Source organism: Panthera uncia, chromosome C2 (assembly GCF_023721935.1).
Source record: "Panthera uncia isolate 11264 chromosome C2, Puncia_PCG_1.0, whole genome shotgun sequence".
Classification (NCBI taxonomy): domain Eukaryota; kingdom Metazoa; phylum Chordata; class Mammalia; order Carnivora; family Felidae; genus Panthera; species Panthera uncia.
Genome location: NC_064810.1, coordinates 154,420,576 through 154,439,120, shown reverse-complemented (window position 1 = coordinate 154,439,120; position 18,545 = coordinate 154,420,576). Strand labels below are relative to the sequence as shown.

Here is an 18,545-nt window from a genome sequence, read left to right as displayed (position 1 = left end):
GTGTCTTTTAATCATCATACCCTCTTTGTAAGCAGTCAATCTACCGCGTCTGGTATATGCTTGCTGTTACAGTTAGATTTTTTTCTTTCAAAATTTTCTTCTAGTTAGGGCCTTTTCTACTTAAATCCCTTTAACATTTCCTGTAAAGCTGGTTTAGTGGTGAACTCTTTTGTCTGGGAAACTCTTTATCTCTATCTACTTCAGTCCTGAATGATAACCTTGCTGGGGAGTGTTTCTCTTTGTGGGTTTTTTCCTTTCAGCGCTTTGAATATGTTGTGCCACTCCCTCCTGACCTCCAAATTTGGTAACAAATCAACTGATCGTATTTCGGGAGTTCCCATGTACGTAACTAGTTGCTTATCTCCTGTTGCTTTTCATATTTTCTCTTTAATTTTTGACGTTTTAATTATTTTGTGTCTTGGTATGGACCTCTTTGGGTTCATCTTGTTTGGGGCTCTTTCCTTTTTGGACATGGATATATTTTCTTGTTGAGGTTAGGGACGTTTTCAGTTGTAACTACTTCAAATAAGATTTCTGCCCCTTTCTCTTTCTCTTTCCTTTCTGGGACCTCTGTAATGCAATTGTTATTACCCTTGATCTCTTAAGGTCCTGAAGGTCTCTTCAACTGTCTTCAGTTTTTGAAATTCTTTTTTCTTTTTGCCATTCAGCTAGGGTCATTTCCATTACCCTGTTTTCCAGATCACCGATCCAGTTTTCTGCATCTTCTAATCTGCTGTTGATTCTCTCTAGTGTATTTTTCAACTCAGTTATTATAGTCTTCGTCTCTGGTTCCCTTTTTATCTTTTTTTTTTTTTTTTAATCTCTTGAAGTTCTTGCTGTGTTCATCCATTCTTCACCTGAGTTTAATGAGCATCTTCGTGACCATTACTTTGAACTCTTTATCGGGTAGATGGTTTATCTCTTTTTCACGGAGTTTTCTGAGGTTTTGTCATATTCCTTGCTCTTCCCATCTTGCCTCTCTATGTTTGCTTGTGTGTATTAGGTAGATCAGCCATGTCTGTTCTTGAGCGAGAGGCCTTCTGTAGAAGGTGTACTGTGGGCCCAAAAGTGCATTCTCCCGCTGGTCACCAGAATCCGGAGCTCCAGTGGTGTCCTTTGTGTGTTTCCTTCTGTTCTGGCTGAGCTGCAACTGTTGTGGGCCCGTGGTGGGTGGGAGCCCCTTTAGGGGAATGACAGTGAAGGTGGAGGTGACCTGGTGAGTGTGATAAGGTGGGAGCCACTTTGGGGGCTGCCTGCCAGGGAGGGGAGGGTTAAGTGGGTCAGGTCTGCAGGGGAATATGAGGGTGGGGCTAACAGTGCTAGCAAGGTAGAGGAGAATCAGAACTGTTTCTTGGGGCGCCTGGATGGCTTAGTGGGTTAAGCATCTGATTCTTGATTTCGGTTCGGGTCACGATCTCACTGTTGGTGGGTTCCCACTCCGAATCGGGCTCTGCATTGACAGTGCAGAGCCTGCTTGGGATTTTCTGTCTCCCTTTCTCTCTGCCCCTCCTGGGCTTATGCTTTCTGTCTCTCTCAAAAATAAATCAATAAACTTTAAAAAAATAAAAGAACTGTTTCTCACCAGTACTAGGCACCTGCCACTGCTTCCATTCATGGAGGAAATTCCTGCAGTTTCCTGCACCTCTGGCACATGCCCTAAAGTTAGTCAGTAAATCTCCTTCACGTATGGCCCAGATGCTTTTCAAACTGTTGCCTCTGCGCTGGGTCTCGGAGTGAGTAGGTGCATGGGTCTTTGAAGAGTGGAGTCTCGGTTTCTTATCGCCCTCTGGCTCTCTTGGGATTAAACCCTGCTGATTTTCAAAGCCAGACATTTGGGGGGCCCATCTTCCCAGTGCTGGTCCCCAGTGCAAGTTTGCCCCATGGAGGGCTGGAACCCCTCGGTCCTCAGGGAGGACCCCCCTACGTGTGATATCTCCCCCACTTGTGGGTCGCCATGCTGGGGTGTGGGTCCTGATCACACCACTTCTCTGCCCCTGCTGTGCTTCTTGATGTGACTCTCTGTAGCTCTAGAGGATCTGTTCTGCTAGTCTTCCGGTCATTCTCAGAGGGTTGTTGTGTGTGTAGTTGTAGCCTCGGAGCGTCTGGACGAGGTGAGCTCAGGATCCTCTGCTCTGCCATCTTGATCCTCGCAGAAGCAGTAGTTTCTGTCTTTAAAGGGGCCGGCACAGCATCATATTTTCCTTTGAAGGTAAGGGTCATTTGAATTACATTCTTAGCTGACAAGAGAAAGTTAAAGGATTAAAAGCAAAGCCTCTATTTTTAGCAGCTGAAATTGGAACCATGCTTTTGGCATTGATGGTGAAGAGAAGCCTGGTAATTTAGGACATGAGGCTGTATATTCTCTCTGGGTCCTTCAGTTCACGGTCCTATTTTTAGAAGTAGCTGGTTTGTATGCCTGCCTCGAGAGTCATCTGTAGTGGAATGCAGTCAGTTTTTTAAAAAGAACTTAGAAATAGTAAAATAGTTTACATGTTGTCAGTTCACAGTTGAATAACTTGATATAGCAATTGGAAAGCATAATGCTGGAAGAAAGAATAAGGTACAGCTGTGCATCCTCAAATGAGAGAGAAGAATCAGAACCGTTGTGGGTCACTGACTTCCACGTGAGCTGAAGAAAAATCCTCTGAAACACTTCAGAATAAAAATATTAAGAAATGGGTTTGATGGCACCAGTGGCTAATATAAATTAAACCATGTACCTTTCCCCCCTTATTAATGTGTCTGTGCATGTTTTGAGTGTATACCTTTCTTAGTCATTAAGGATTTCATCACAACCCTAGCTTTTTAAGACTTTTTTTGATAACTTATGTCTGAGATATAATAGTAACAATCATCTATTAAGAATTTTTCTTCCAGACCCAGACTTTTCCCAATTTTGGCATCACATCTCTCCTATTTAGCATTCTTTGCTCATTTCTTTTTTTTTTTTTAAATTTTTTTGATGTTTTATTTATTTTTAAGACAGAGAAAGACAGAGCATGAGTGGGGATGGGGCAGAGAGAGAGGGAGACACAGAATCGGAAGCAGGCTCCAGGCTCTGAGCCATCAGCCCAGAGGCCGACGCAGGGCTCGAACTCACGAACTGTGAGATCATGACCTGGGCTGAAGTCGGACGCTCAACCGACTGAGCCACCCGGGCGCCCCTCTTTGCTCATTTCTAAGAAATTAGCTATACCTTTAAATTACTCTGAAGAGTTTATGATAGGACGTCTGTCTTGAGAATACTCTCTCTCTTTGTTATATGTAGTATTTCAACATGAAACACAACGTGTTCCCACCCCCCATGCTGCAGACATTCTTTTGCCCTCCTCTTTGAGGGACCTGTTGCCTAATAAGCCCGTCACTTGTCTTTGGTGAGGAGGTAGATAGGAGATAAGGGAGACAGCCCTTGTGAGAGGTGAGCTGGCAAACCTCGGAGAACTCCAAGCTTATCAGTAGATGCAAACAGCAGAGCACGTTCTCTTTATGCAAACTCCGACTTGGCACCAGCTATATTCTTTGTTAGACATTGTACCAGCAACTTGTGAGCGAAGTACTCTGTCTCCCCGCACATGGCACAAGGCGTTGCCTCAGAGTTCCCCCTGCCTGCTGAGCACACTTCCTGTTAAGACCCGAACGCCCACCCACCCGGTGAATCACTCTAAGTATATGGATGAGAGGATGCCCTGCTTTCATTTATTATCACCAGGGGATATCGTCTTTGGTTCAATTCACTCGCCTCTTTCCACTATGTGTGCGAGCGGATAAAATCATACCAGATGACTGGCTGCTGAAAGTATGATTTTATTTGATTTTGACATTTGCTGTTTGTAAACATAAGCCCTTGTTATCAGATTAGAAAGGGTGAAAATGATCCCGCAGATACTCAGTATCAACAAGAATGAAAGGAACTGAACATTGTCTTACCTTCACTTTGGTGGGAGGGACAGATTGGTAAAGTCTTTCTAGGGGCGGTTTTATAGTAGATGTTTAAATTTAAAATACGTGTGCTCTTGGACCCAACGGTTCTACTTCTAAACGTATATGAGAAAATAGTGGGCAGGTGGGAAAAGATACATGTGTAACAATTTTACCTTTTATAATAGCAAAGGAAAAAGGAAGGGAAACAAGTATTTTTCAACAGAGGATTAAATTATAGCACTTCATACAAGGGAATATGATGATACCGTTAAAAAGGACATTTCACGTCTGCAGGTATTGGCATTGAGAGCCATTTATCATACACTGCTGGGTGAGAAAAGGTTACAGAACACTGTGGTGTAGAACGATCCGACTTTTGTTTTTATAATGTGCATTTATGGGCGTATGTTTTAAAGTCTGATATTGCATGAAATTGCTATTTACGCTGGTTATTTTCTGTGGGAGGAAGAGAATAACTGGTGTCTCTCAGTTCTAATTTGTACATTTCTGTATGGTTTTACATTTTACGTAAACTTGTATTGCTTCCATAGTCAAAATAGCCAAGATGTTTACATGGTGAAGAACAAAGGAATATCTGCCTTCAGAGTAGTAGGCGGTGATCTTTGCGTAGCACTGCTTCCTTCCTGGGCTGTCTTCACAGCATTTGAAAAAGTGTATCATGCCATGAGCAATCTCAGATCCGTTTTATGTAGCTTGGCACCATTTGCCTTCACAGTGAGAAGATTGCTCACCTCTGGCCTCGTGATTCAGGTGTTCCCGCTGCATGATAACGAAGCCTTGAAGAAACTGGAGGACACCTGGTACACTCGCTTTGCTCTCAAGTGTCAGCCCATAGGTGCGTGTCGAGGGAGGTCATGTGATTTGGCGCCTGGGGCCATGAGCACCCTTTCCCCTCCCCCCTCCATTGTTTGGATATCCTTTAACCTGACTCAGATTAGAGGGGGCCCTGTCGTACTGACTCTTTTAACGTGTTCCTGCCTTAGTTAGGAGAATAAGGATAGGGCAAAAGAGCTTATCCCAGTGTACTCTCACCCACCTCCATAGACCGATCTGACACATTACCTTAAAAAAAAAAACAAAAAACGTTTTAACGGCAGGGAATTAACCAAGACGTAAGAGCCCCGTTACTGCACCACCTCAGCCCCTGCATCCCACCCTGGGCCCAGCGCTGGATGCTTTCGCAAGCCCGGCGCTCACTCGAGTAGATACGGCCGGCAAAGGATGATAGTGTTTGCGACCCCTTTTGAGTTAGCTTGTGTTGCGTTCACAGAGTATTAGCAGTGATGTTGCTTGTCCCTTCTTTTGCCCAGTGCTTTTCTGAAGGTAATAGATACGTGAGTTCCCATGGCTGTTCTAGAAGTTAACGTGTGGAATATTGTTCTGCGCTTTTGAATAACTTTTTTGCAGTGTGCTGAGAAATTTGCCATGATACATTGATGAAAATTTATAGTTTTGGATAGTGGGAGCAGACACTGTGGATGGGAAGGCTTCTTTGAAAAGAACATCTACAACTGTGATATTGAAGTGGGAGTAAGGTGGGGAGCATAAATTGAAACCCCCAAATTAAAATGGTTCATTGGCTACGGCTGGATTTAAACTAGGACCGTGGAGATTTGGGACAAGCCCCGAGGTGGGTTTTCCTTTGGGAAGAAGGCATCCATCAGCTAGGGAAGCAAAGGGAGGACAGTCCCAGGGTGCCTGGAGAGCAGCCACCGCAGCTGTGGCCTGGGCTGTGAGCTGGGGAAGGCGTCAGGCTTGCCGTCCAGACAGGCGCGGTCTTTGTGGTGCACGGAAGACGGGTTGACCATCACGCGCTGATTGGGAGGTGAGGGTATGAAATGATCCCCACGTACCTAAAAAAACAAATGGTGAAAGTCGTTGGTAGTCTGTACTTCAGTTGTTTTTTTTTTTCCTTTTTATTGTAGACCATATTCGTGGCTACTTCGGGGAAACAATTGCTCTTTACTTTGGATTTTTGGAATATTTCACTGTTGCCTTAATCCCCATGGCGGTCATTGGGTTACCTTACTACTTATTTGTGTGGGAAGACTATGACAAGTACGTGATCTTCGCCTCCTTCAACCTCATCTGGTCCACAGTGATCCTGGAAGTGTGGAAGCGTGGCTGTGCCAATATGACCTACAGGTGGGGGACACTTGTCATGAAGAGACAGTTTGAGGAGCCCCGGCCAGGATTCCATGGGGTCCTGGGTATCAATCCCGTCACCGGCAGGAAGGAACCTCTGTACCCCAGCTACAAGAGGCAGTTGCGCATTTACCTGGTCTCTCTGCCGTTTGTGTGCCTCTGCCTCTATTTCTCCCTGTATGTCATGATGATTTACTTTGACATGGAGGCCTGGGCCTTGAGTCTGCACGACAATAGTGGATCCGAGTGGACCAGTGTCCTGTTGTATGTGCCCAGCGTCATCTATGCCGTTGTGATTGAGATCATGAACCGCCTCTATCGATACGCTGCTGAGTTTCTAACTTCGTGGGGTAAGACTTGATGCTTGTATTTATGCCTTGTTTGCCTATCAGAAATGTTGCTTGGCTCAGAGGATTCCTATCACTGCTACCTGGCAAAGCAGGGAGGTGTGGCTCTGGGTGCACTCTCGAGACTGGGGGAGGGGTTCGTCAGTTTTGTGGGCTCCGTGTCTCTCAGCTCCTGGTTATCATGGCACTCACTTAGTGTTAGTCACTGCACTCCAGGTGCCCGGCTGGCTCTTTGTCCATGGTGTCTCATTTTCACCTCCTCAGGACGCCATGAAATGGAAGTTTGTTTATCTTCAGGGATAAAGACACAGAGAGTTAGCAAGATTCAGACAAATTGTAGAGCCAGGCTAACCCAGACTCTGTGTCCAAAACCTGTGATCCCAGTGCCATAATGTGGTATTTTCCGTTGAGGATAAAGTAGATTGAATTACCTTCAGATACTTTGGCCAAATGAACGACGTCTGGTATCTGGAAACCAGTTGTTTAGTTGCTTATAGGACCGAGGTTTGCCTTTGGCCTTCGTGTAGCGGGTACCCTTGTATGTATCTGTGGTACAAGGAACTGGTCATGGTTTAAAAATGCTCTGGACAGGCCATTTGCTCTGTAGTTATTCACTCAAACAAGTAAATATGCAGTGCGATTTCCTATGAAGAAGTCTATGCCTTAATTTCATGGACCATAAAGATGTTTTAAATTATTTTTGTCAGTCTTTTAGCAACTATTATCCATCTAGTCCTTTCCGTGTGCTGTTACTGGACTAAGGTTTTGTGTTATCTATTGTCCCGACAGGGACCCTGGGAGAAGCGGGTGTCCGCCTTGTTTTTGTAGCGAGGAGGCTGAGTGTCGGGAGGTTCAGTGACTTGCCCAGGACAGACAGTGGCTGAATAGCTGGGCTGGCGTTCCAGTGCAGGCGAGCCTCAGACCGCCTCTCTGCAGGGTGACACTTCTCTTCGGGAGTGTCTTTGCCCTGCTGTCTTGGGGCCAGGACTGTGTCTCCTTTCCGTAGCCCAGGAGGGAATTTTGAGTTGCTCTTTGAGTGAATCCTTGTAAGGCACATGGACAGACACTTTATCGCCCTCTTCAGAGGTTGCGGTCAGTTTCACTGTGACCACTTGTCCAGGGTCTTTTTCTGGGTGGCTGTCTGTGGGATCGTTTGCCAACACTTCCCATGATTCTTTGTTGCAGTAATACTTTAAGAATAATTTCAGGGGCACCTGGGTGGCTCAGTGGGTTAAGCACCCGACTCTTGATGTTGGCTCAGGCCACGATCTTACAGTTTGTGGGTTCAAGCCCCGTGTCAGGCTCCGCGCTCGTGGTGTAGAGCCTACTTGGGATTCTTTCTCTCTCCACCCCTCCCCCACTCTCTCTTGTTTCTCTCTCAAAAATAAATAAATAAACATTTTAAAAAAAAATTTAAGAACACAGTGCTCTTGTAGTACTGTGGAAAATGTGTCCTAATCTTCGTTTCTTCCTGTGCGATGTTCTTGAGGATAAGCGGCAGCCTGATTGACAGTCTGGCACATTTACTCACCGAGGCTCCGTTGCCTGATGTCTCTGCCTCAGCACATCTGCCTTTACCCCACGACAGCCTACCATACCGCTTTCTTATCTGAGAGAAATTTCCTCTCCTGTTTCCTTTTGTAGAGAATCACAGATTGGAATCTGCCTACCAGAATCATCTAATTCTGAAAGTTTTAGTGGTGAGTAGAGTTTTTATGTACAAATCCATTTGAATTATGAAGCTTACGTATACTGGTTAATACTTAGAAATGTAAACACGAAAACTGGCTTCTAATTTAAGATATCAGATGGTTAATATATTTTGTACAGGTAGGCAGGATTGATTACGTGTGCTTACATATATGTTCAGTGCTCTTACTACAATTGTGCACGTGGTGTAAGACTTCAAGTATAGAAATTAGGGTAGCCAATTTCTAGTTATTTAAAAAACTAAGCACATTACAGACATGTTTCTGTCTTTTTCCTTTTGGTGACTTCTTTGCTTCACTATTTAACAATTCTTTCCGTTGCCCACAGTCTGTTTAGTGATGGACCATTAACTTTTTTTTCCTTTTTTTTTTTTCCTTTTTGAAAGAAATTTCTAAAGTCTAATAGGTTCCCAGCATGTTTTGGTGGGTGGGAGGGAGGAAATGGAGAGAAGGCGTAGTGTAACCTGCTTGCTGTTTGTGTAAAAGCTCACACATTATGCCCTTTTCCCACTATTATAAAAAAGAAGTGCCAGCTTGGTAGCACTTGGTTTGTCAGGAGCTTACCGCAGCCATTGGTAGCATGACTGAGGATCGAGAAGGCCGTAGAAAGAGTCCTCTGACCTCTCGACTGAACCACAGTCCGTGTATCTTACTCCCAAGAAAGGGTTCCGGAGAAAAGAGTTTCTGTTCCAGCCAAGAAATCATTGTCGGAAGCTTGTTACCTGGTTGTTCAGGCCTTAAGAGATCACAAAGCTCTGACAGGAAGGTGCTTAGGTTTATGGGAGTAGGTCTGATTATAGAGGCAAGTGTGGCAAGTAAAATGCAGCATTTTTTACAAATAGGTAATGTAAAACGAACAGTTTTAGCAGTTTGGACTTTAGAAAAGGGGCAAGCAGCCATGCATCTGTAAAAAGTCTTTGAAGGCCTCGTTCTAGCACTTCGAGATGCTTGACGTGCAGAATGCTGGTGCTGTCTGGCTGGCCTGGCGTCTCTCCGTGGGGCCCGGTGGGCCAGGCCTTGCCGGGAAGGAAGCACGTCCTCTGGCACCTCAGTGTTAGCGGGGAGTCCGGGTGGACCCCATTGCCGGGTCCGCAGGGCTCCTCAAGTGAATGGGGGGGGGGGGGGGGCGGAGGTGAGGTGGGCAGGGAGCGAGCCCGCCCAGGCCATCCGGCTTGCCGGTGGGGGCTGGGAAAGGCTGGGCCTTGCTCTTCCTCTTCCGTTAGAATGTAGCAGAAATGTGCGGGTGCTCCTCTGTTCCGCTGTTCCCTCAGGCCGTGGGTCCCAAACCAGTTCTCTGTCCAAGCTGTTGGCAGCTGTCAGAGGTCTCCTCTGCTCGCCTCTTGCGGTATTTCCAGGGTTTCTGGATGTGCTTAGTGAGGAGGAGCAGGAGAAACAAGTCTGCCCTCTGGTGAGGGCTGGAAGTCCCTCGTCACATTGTTAATGCTGTATTTACAACTGTAATAAAGTACCGTAAAGCAGTGTGAAATGTTGCCGTCTTTTTCTTGGCAGTTCAACTTTCTGAATTGCTTTGCCTCCCTCTTCTACATCGCCTTTGTCTTGAGGGATATGAAGCTGTTGCGTCAGGTGAGTGTGAAAAGCAGGAAGTCTCAGTCTTGTAGGTTTCAGAGGTCCTTTCCTGTATTAATTTACTAATTATTAATTATTAATTATTAATTTCCTGTATTAATAACAATGTTATTGTTATGGATAAAATCTGACATTTTGTATATTTCTAAGCCAATTCTAAGTGAAAAACTATTAGCAATTGCACTGTATATCATACTCAACTGAAAACAAATTCGTTGAAGCTAACCAACTTGTAAAATTAATAATGCGGTACAGGAAAAACACATATATAGTTCATCTCAAAGCCTGTAAAAGCAATTCTAATGAAAAGTATTCTTTAATTGAAGTGTGTGTGTGTGTGTGTGTGTGTGTGTGTCAGAGTGAGAGGTGATTGATACAACCTTAAATAGGTCTTTCCCATTTCATTTTTAAATTGATATGTTGTTAACTTTTATAATTTTTTTTTTATTTTAGAGAGAGAGAGAGAGCACGAGTTGGGGAGAGGGGCAGAGGGAGAGAAAGAATTGTAAGTGGGCTCCACGCTCAGTGTGGAGTTAGGCATGGGCTCGATCCATGACCCTGGGATCATGACCTGAGCCGAAATCAAGAGTCGGATGCTTAACCGACTGAGCCACCCAGGTGCCCCAAGAGTCTCTTTTTTTAAACAGAAGATGAAGGACAAAGAGATAGGGGAGGACTTTTAGAATAATGCACTTTTAATCCTAGCAAAGGGAGTATGTGATGGAAACACTTCTATCCATCTGGGGTAAGTGGAAATTGACACAGCACTTCTAGAAACGCCTAGGGCAGCTTTGCCAAGAACCACAGTCCATCCTCAGTAAGTCATCAGAGACAGGGCAAAGATTCGTGTACACAGGTATGCAAAGAGCAGCATTTGTAATAGTGAAGGTTGGGAATAATACAGTCAACAACAGTACGTGGGCTGCTTGTATTTTACATGTGATTGGAAAGAAATATCCTAAGATGTTAGCAGAGGTTCCATCATGGTTGTGGAATTATGGGTGGCTTTTTTACTACTTTCTAAGCTTACTACGATGAAGGAGGATATATTCATTTTATAAGTTTTTTGAACTTCCGCCAAACTTTTTTATTTCTCAGAGTTGGCAATATCATTTAGATTATTATGTTGTAGCAAGGATGAGATGACAAAAAACAATTTCAAATTAAATTGTTCCCCTGCCAGCTCATTACTGATTTCATTTCTTATTATAATCTTATTTATAACTGATTTATTTATTATAATCTTACTTATAACTTTTTGTATTTTAATGTGTTCTTCCTGTGGGAAAAAACAATAAATTGGAAACATTATTCTGGCACCTCGCTTTTCTGATATTAGTTGTGATATTAATGGTATGCTATTTGTTGAAGATTCCATTTTATTTATTGCATAATTATACACATACTGTGATTTTACTAAGCTACATTGTCAGATATTACTTCTCTGCTTCTTTTTAGAGTCTGGCCACCCTCCTGATTACCTCCCAGATCCTTAACCAAATTATGGAGTCTCTCCTTCCTTACTGGCTCCAAAGGAAGCACCACGTGCAGGTGAAGAGGAAGGTGCAGGCTTTAAAAGCGGACATCGATGCTACATTGTGCGAACAGGTTGTCCTGGAGAAAGAAATGGGAACCTATTTGGTAAGTGTGAATATTGCCGAATTAACCATTGAGTACAAGCGAGTAGCAGTGGACCCGCTCGCTGGCCCAGATGTGGCTACTTTGGAAGTGCTCTCCTGCCAGCGTCCGCACCAAGAGCTCCTTTACCGTGAACGAGGGGGGACCGCGCCCTCAATCTGAAGTTAAGCCTCACGACAGCAGGGGGCGGGTTTGGCCGGTTGCGTTGCTGCTTCCCCCACCCCCAGGGCGCCAGGCAACCCTTGCTGCAAAGCTGCCCCTGGCCCGGCCGGCTGTGAAGAGGCCGCGTCCTGCTCACTCGCCGGGGCTGCTGCAGACTCCTGGGGGAGGCGGAGACCCGCCGCCGAAAATGGGGCGCCGCTCTGCAGAGTCTCTCCGGTTTCCCTTAGTGGTGTGGGAAGTGACCGTGGTTCCTTCTCGATCAAGACTTTCTGAGTTCCTTTGAGGAGCTGCAAGCAGATCACTGCAAGGCTGGCCGCCTGTGACAACAGTGCAGGGAAGCCCCCGGCTCGTGGAACCTGACCGTGTGTTCGTGGGCGAGGGGCGTCGGGGTCGTGCGCGCTTGGCTCCCGGTGTCCTGCGTCCTGCACCTTCCTGCGCGGTGCGCTCTGCCTCTCGGTGAGTTAGACCCTGCAGCGGCCCGGTCAGTGTTCAACTCTCGCGGTCTTGTTTTCCGCCTTCGCGCGTCATCGTTTGACCCTCTTGGCCCACGTGCTCCTTCTTCTCGTGCGCTCGCGAGTGTCACTTGGTGTGTTCATCTTGAGGACGTGTGTCTTCCTCTCTGCTCGCTTCTTCCCGCCCGGTCTTCACAGCTGCCCCAGGAGCCTCTGTGGCTTAGCCTAAAACCAGGGGTCTGTAGCCCCGGCTCCCACCTTGTGGGGACCTTGGGGGTTTTGCGGAGCCAGTCGACACAGACTGCAGGTCAGGGCGGCAGCTGTGGCTTTTCAGCCCCCTTTCAAGGACAGGGGACCACTGTTCTAGCCCCTGGTTTTGTTCAAACAGCCTAGCCCCAGTAATGCTTCAGGGGAGGAGGTGCCTTTGAATCCCTCGCCCCGCAGGATACAGATCGAGCCGCGTCCGTCGGCCTGCGGGCTGGAGTCGGGCCGGGCTCCCGCTTACCACCTTCGTTTTGTTCCATTTCTCACCTGTGCGGCTGTTTTTCTGGTTTCTGCGTGGTGATACGAGTCTTGATGAAATATGCACGTATGCACTAGCGTCTTCTGTCAGTGCTGTCTGTGGGGGGGAGAGTGTGATTCAAAGTATACGCACGGCACACTTGGCCAGTAACGCTGCTTGTGTGTGTATGTGAAGCGTCGGAGAAAACACAGGCGTGCGAGAAAGGACGCGTTCGCACCTTGTGGTGCTTCTTGCCTGTGTTGGTCGAAGGGCGGGCTGGCTGGGGCCTGAAACCTCAGTCTGTGTCTGACTCCTTTCCTTGCTTGTTCTGGGGAGCGGGATTTCTGGCCATATTTGTTTTCCATCCTTCCCTTTCTGGTGGAAGCCGGACAAGCAGTCTTTCCCCTGAGCCGTCTCTTCCTTCCCCTCCGCCTCTCCTCTCGTCTGCAAAGGCCCCTGTTCCCGCCTGGAGCCGCCGCATCTCCCGCTTCCCCGTCTCCCTGCCCCAGCTGTGGGCAGCCCTCCTGTCCCAAACCAAGCAAACCCGCACGCACTTCTGCTGGCTGTGTCCTGTCTTTCCTGCCCCAGTGTCTTGAAATAATTATTTCATGTTGGCGTCTCTCCTTCCCCTCTTCTCTCCCTGTGATCACTTAGAATCAGCTCTCTTCTTTTTCTCTGAATTATTTGGACAGACGACATCATCCCCCCAAGTGCCCCAAACCAAATTCACAGTCTTCTCCAGACCAGTTTCCCCTCCTTTCCCCCCGGCTCACTGACTCGTATACAGTAGTTCAAGCAATGTGTCCCTCATCCAAGCAATTTTTTTTATTTTTTAAAATCTACATCCAAATTAGTTAGCATATAGTAAAACAATGATTTCAGGAGTAGATTCCTTAATGCCCCTTACCCATTGAGCCCACAACCCCTCTAGTAACCCTCAGTTTGTTCTCCATATTTATGAGTCTCTTCTGTTTTGTCCCCCTCCCTGTTTTTATACTATTTTTGTTTCTCTTCCCTTATGTTCATCTGTTTGTATCGTAAATTCCTCACATGAGCAAAGTCATGATACTTGTCTTTCTCTAATTGGCTAATTTCACTTAGCATAATACCCTCCAGTTCCATCCACATGGTTGCAAATGGCAAGATTTCATTCTTTTTGATTGCCGAGTAACACTCCATTGTGTATATAGACCACATCTTCTTTATCCATTCACCCATCGGTGGACATTTGGGCTCTTTCCACAGCTTGGCTATTGTGGATAGTGCGGCTATAAACATTCTCATCCAAGCAATTTTAATTCATCCAACAACTACATGCTACTGAGGTGACAACCGTCAGAATCTGAGACCTCACCTTTTTGGCATCTCATGACATCCGATAACACCTTGGTGAAGGACGGTAAGGTGAGCGTTGCTTTTCCCGTGTTAATAACAGGCAGTTGAAGCTCTCTGCTGTTAATCCCTTGGTGACCAAATCAGGAACAAGATCCGAGTCTTTGCTTTTCCAGTTCGGAACCTGTCATTCAGCCTGGGCAGGAAGCAGTGCACTCGCTTCTCCTGCAGGCCCCGGGTCTGTGAGCGAATGCTGTGGTTAGCGGTGCTGCTCCTTGACTTGCTCGAGGGGCTGGGGTCCTGGGTGATCTGACACGCTCCCTCCTCACCGCCTGCACATCCCCCTCTACTCTCTCCGTGGAGCGACAGTCCGGTATTTGCTATTTCAACTCTCTGCATGTATTGGGAGAGGGGACATGCTTTGGGGTCACATTTGATCCAGACCACTGTTTCCTACGTGCTGATCCTTCCCTCTGGGTGTATTTTCCTCCACACTGAAGTCAGTGAATTTAGGATTGTATTCTCTGTAAAGCTCATCCTGACTGCTACACATGAATCTAAAGTAATATTATCAAGTTTTGGGAAGAAAGACAATTTGACTGGAACACAAAAATTGTTATAAAAGTAATACTTGTTTAGGCACAATGGGAAGCTTGGATGATGCAGGACAGAGTGAAAAGTAAGGAAAAAGGAAACCTCCATAATGGCCCCCTGGGGGTGATCCGCCGGTGTCTTTTGGGCCTGCTGCGCCCGCCAGGGCTGAGGCCATGGGTGCCTCGGGCCTGCGTTGTGCTGCCCCTGCCCTGTGAACTCCCGGATCCTGCCCAACCGCACAGCTGCGTGACTACGACTTTTCGTGATGAGTCGCCACACCATAAATGAGCTGCCTTCTAGTGAGCTAGACGTTAAGAGATTTGCTAAAACCGTAAACGAGTGCCACTCTCTACACTGAATGTTTTTGTCTTGGAAAACGTAATTATTTTTCAAGCAGTATCTCATTGATGTTAATGTTTTTGTGTAACCGAATCAATGAGAAATATTTTTTACGGTTTTGAGTTTTAATTTCAAATGGGTAAATATCACAAGGTAGACTCCTGTAAACAAAAAGTCTTTGCTGTCCTCAGTCATTTTTGAGAGTTTAGGGCTGCAGAGACCAGAAGGCTTGAAAACTGCAGGTCTGGAATAGCCCGTTGCTTTTTTCGTTCTTCGGGGCGTTGGCTCGTTGTGAAGCCAGTGTGTCCCATGGTTTCCTCACGAGATTCCAGTTTAGCGATTCTGGGAGAGCACCTTCCGTCGCACCCCACCCGGAGCTGTGATGTCAGGCTGCCCCACGCCTTGTCGGATCCTTTGCTTGACCTGGGGCTGGGCTCGTCGCAGGGACGGAATTGCACTTTGGAATGAGTAAGTGAGCTGCTGGTAGATATTTTGAGACTTCTGGTTTCCTGTCATTGGTAGCTCTTTCAAAAAGTTCTAAATTGTTGCTGTTAGATGCGAATGCTGTTGATTTTTGTATCTTGTTACCCAGCAACCTTGATGAACCCTCCCATTTTTTTCTAATCCATTTTCTTGGGTTTTCTTGGGTTTTCTGTGTAGAGATATTTCAGCTATAATTTCTTTCTTCCTTCATCTGTACAGTTTTTATTATCTATTGGACTCATGAATATGTTCAGTATAATTTGGACAGAAGTATTTACAATAGGAATCTTTCTCTAGCTCCTGACTTTTTTTTTTTCTTTTTTGGTCTCCTCACCATTGAGTGTCAACATTTGTCCCGTGTTCTTGGTAGGTAGCTTTTTATCAGTTTAAAAATGTTCTTTTCCTTACTTGCGCAGAGTTTGTATCGTGAAAGATGTTACATTTTATCAAGTTCTTCATTTATTTGCTTCTGTTGAGATTATCGTATTAAGATTTAATATTCTCCTTTACACTAATAAATTTCCTTTTTTTTAAATATGAGAATTTATTGTCAAATTGGTTTCCATACAACACCTAGTGCTCATCCCAACAGATGCCCTCCTCAATGCCCATCACTCACCTTCCCCTCCCTCCCACCCCACTCATAAATTTCCTACTGGAACATCTGCTGAAGTGATTAACTCTACCTGCTCACTATTTTTAAATATACATTGTCACGTTGAACATGTCAGTATTTTATTTAGGGTCAAGTGCCACTGTCTAATAATTTTTCTTTCTCTGTTGCTGAGGTCACTGTCCCCATGTTATTTATCATGGTAATTCTTAGCGAGCATTCAATATAATATTGAATAAGGAACAGTTTTAGGAGAAAAATGGTCAGCCCCTAGTGTCCGTGTGCTGCTTGTGGCCTTAAATATAGTACTTTCTTTCCTTGTTGTATACTCAGCGTAGGGAACTCATAGACCTGTTTCTGCCCGGCTGGTTTGAGGATCCAGTGGGATAGAGCCCCTGGAACCTGAAACTTTGTTTCCATTCATCTAGTAAATAGATACATAAAATTAGTTATGACTTCACAGAAATACCACGGTGTTCTTCATGACTGCTTTGTTCTTAGATTTTGTAAGTTGTCTTTGCTAACTTGCAGCTAATCGGGTAGACTGTATCTTGGTTAACGTATTTTTATTTTAGTGTGCAATTATTTAGATTGTTGAATTTGCATTTTTTTCTCCTTCTTGCTTTTGGAGTACGTCCCTGGTTTGCTAAATTTACTGACTCCGAAGCGCTCAGTGTAAAAGTCCTGATAAAGTGTTAGCGTGTGTGTGCTATACTCAGTCCCTGCGTCAGATGGAGGCAGAATGCAGAGTGCGCTGCTGTGCGGAGAAGGGGCCCCCTCGTGTTGTATGCTAAAAATGCCAGGCCTGAGCATGCCTTCTGGAGGCTGCCCATTGGCACAGGGGAGGATTTGTCTACACAGCTCTGCGGAGGCTCTATCTTGTACATTCTGATCTGAAACAGCAGTTTTGAAAGCCGAGCATAGGCTGTCAGGATTTCTTAAGACCCAATTGTGGTAAAAATGGCGTAACAGCTAAGGTTTTTTTTACTCTGCTCTTGATTTCTACGCTTTTCAGAGAAGTGGATTGATGCTATACCACTGGGTGTATTTTAGAACCACTTCTGTGTGCTGCAACACAGCGTATGGAAATACTTTCCAGAGCCAGATGCTTCCAGAGAGTCGTTGAGAAACTACTCACCGCTGAATCCCCCACTGAGCCCCAACCCGCCAGCTCTGGAGGCACGTGTGAACCTTGAAAACAGCCAGAGCGTAACTCAGAGTCCCTGGGTTCGTGCTTTGTCCTCCCACCCAGGCCGTCTGAGAGCACGCTCTGCCGTTCCCAGTATTCTGTACCTAGGTTTGGGCGTTTTCTGCCAGAAGTAGAATCTGACTTCCACTGCAGCTCAACTAGTGAGCCTACTGTGCGCGTCTTGGTGAAAGACGGACTCTGAGATACAGTAACAATAATTACAATAATTCATTTTAGAGAATATTGCTTTAAAATATTGTGACGTACATTTTTATTAAGCTGGAGTGGTTCTTGCCCGTGCAGTGGATGATCATGAGGAGGCCCGAGGGTGCCGAAAGCCGGCGACATGGCCTTCGGCATCCTGAGGGCTGGCTCTGTCGCTCAGTCGCTGCACGGCACAGAGAACTGCTCCTCTTGGGTCAGAATAAACACGTGTTGTGAACAGCAGGCCTCCACTGAGGAGTGAGGGGTTGGAGTGCTCGTCGCCTGGTCCTGTAGAGTTTTGGTGACGCCATTCAAGTGGCCAGTGGGGGTCACCGATGCCCAGGCAGCCTACTTCAGTGAAGGCTCCTTTGCCCAGTCGTTAAAGATCACGAAATAACCCGCCTCGTACTGTTTACGTTTCTCTGCCACCAAACTGAAGGTGTGTGATGACTGTTTTCCCTTTCTTCCTTTGGACTACACCTTTTAAAGTGTTGTTAGACAGGTTTTTAAACATAGTTTGAAAGGGATTTCTTCATGTTTCTATGGCTTCCCTCGATTTCTGCTGTGGATTTCATTCTCTGGCCTCTTTTGTATATTTGCTACTTCTGCTAGGGTGACTCTTGAGAGCTCCCTTATGACTATCAGCTTTTTTTTTCTTTCCTTTTTTTTTTTTAAATTGGGATACAATTCACGTACCATAAGATTCACTGTTTTGAAGTGTACAGTGTAATGATTTTTAGTAAATTCACAAGGTTTTACAGCAATCACCGCTACTTCCAGAACATTTCATCATCCCCGAAAGAAACCCCACGCCCAGGAAGCAGTCCATCCGTACCCCAGTCTCCGGCAAGCATCAGTCTACATTCTGTGTCTGTAGGTTTGCCTCCTGCGTGCACGTCATGGAAATGGAGTCATACAGTCCGTGATCCTGGGTCTGGCTTCTTTCACTAAGCATAATGCTTTCAAGGCTCAGTCCACAATACAGCCTGTATCGCACCTCGTTCCTTTTTATGGTCGAGGGATATCCCATTGTATGGATATGCTACATTTGATTTGTTCGTTCATCAGTCGATAAACATTTGGAACAAGTTGTTTCCACTTTTTGGCCGTTAGGAATAAGGCTGCCGTAAACATTTGTGTGCAAGCTTTTGTATGAACGTCCGTTTCTTCTGAACATCCATTGGTTACCATAGGCTAGGTCACATGTTCACTCTGTGTTTCGCTTTTTGAGTAACTGCCAGAGTGTTTTCAAAGCCAGTGGTACCATTTTATATTCTCACCAGCCCTATAGGAGGGTCCCATTTTTT

The 18,545-nt window shown here is 45.7% G+C and overlaps 1 protein-coding gene across 5 annotated transcripts in view; it reads left to right on the top strand.

The window, feature by feature from the left end:
- The window catches only part of ANO10 (anoctamin 10), a 225,618-nt gene that overhangs the window by 36,644 nt on the left and 170,429 nt on the right, over window positions 1-18,545 (top strand). For 4 of the 5 annotated variants that reach the window (XM_049629104.1, XM_049629100.1, XM_049629101.1 and 1 more), the window contains 5 exons: window positions 4,658-4,777; window positions 5,868-6,437; window positions 8,079-8,134; window positions 9,653-9,727; window positions 11,189-11,371. In XM_049629104.1, the coding sequence (XP_049485061.1) occupies window positions 4,658-4,777; window positions 5,868-6,437; window positions 8,079-8,134; window positions 9,653-9,727; window positions 11,189-11,371 (1,004 nt within the window). The remainder of the gene's footprint in view (window positions 1-4,657; window positions 4,778-5,867; window positions 6,438-8,078; window positions 8,135-9,652; window positions 9,728-11,188; window positions 11,372-18,545) is intronic. The other variant, XM_049629102.1, reaches the window with a different exon arrangement.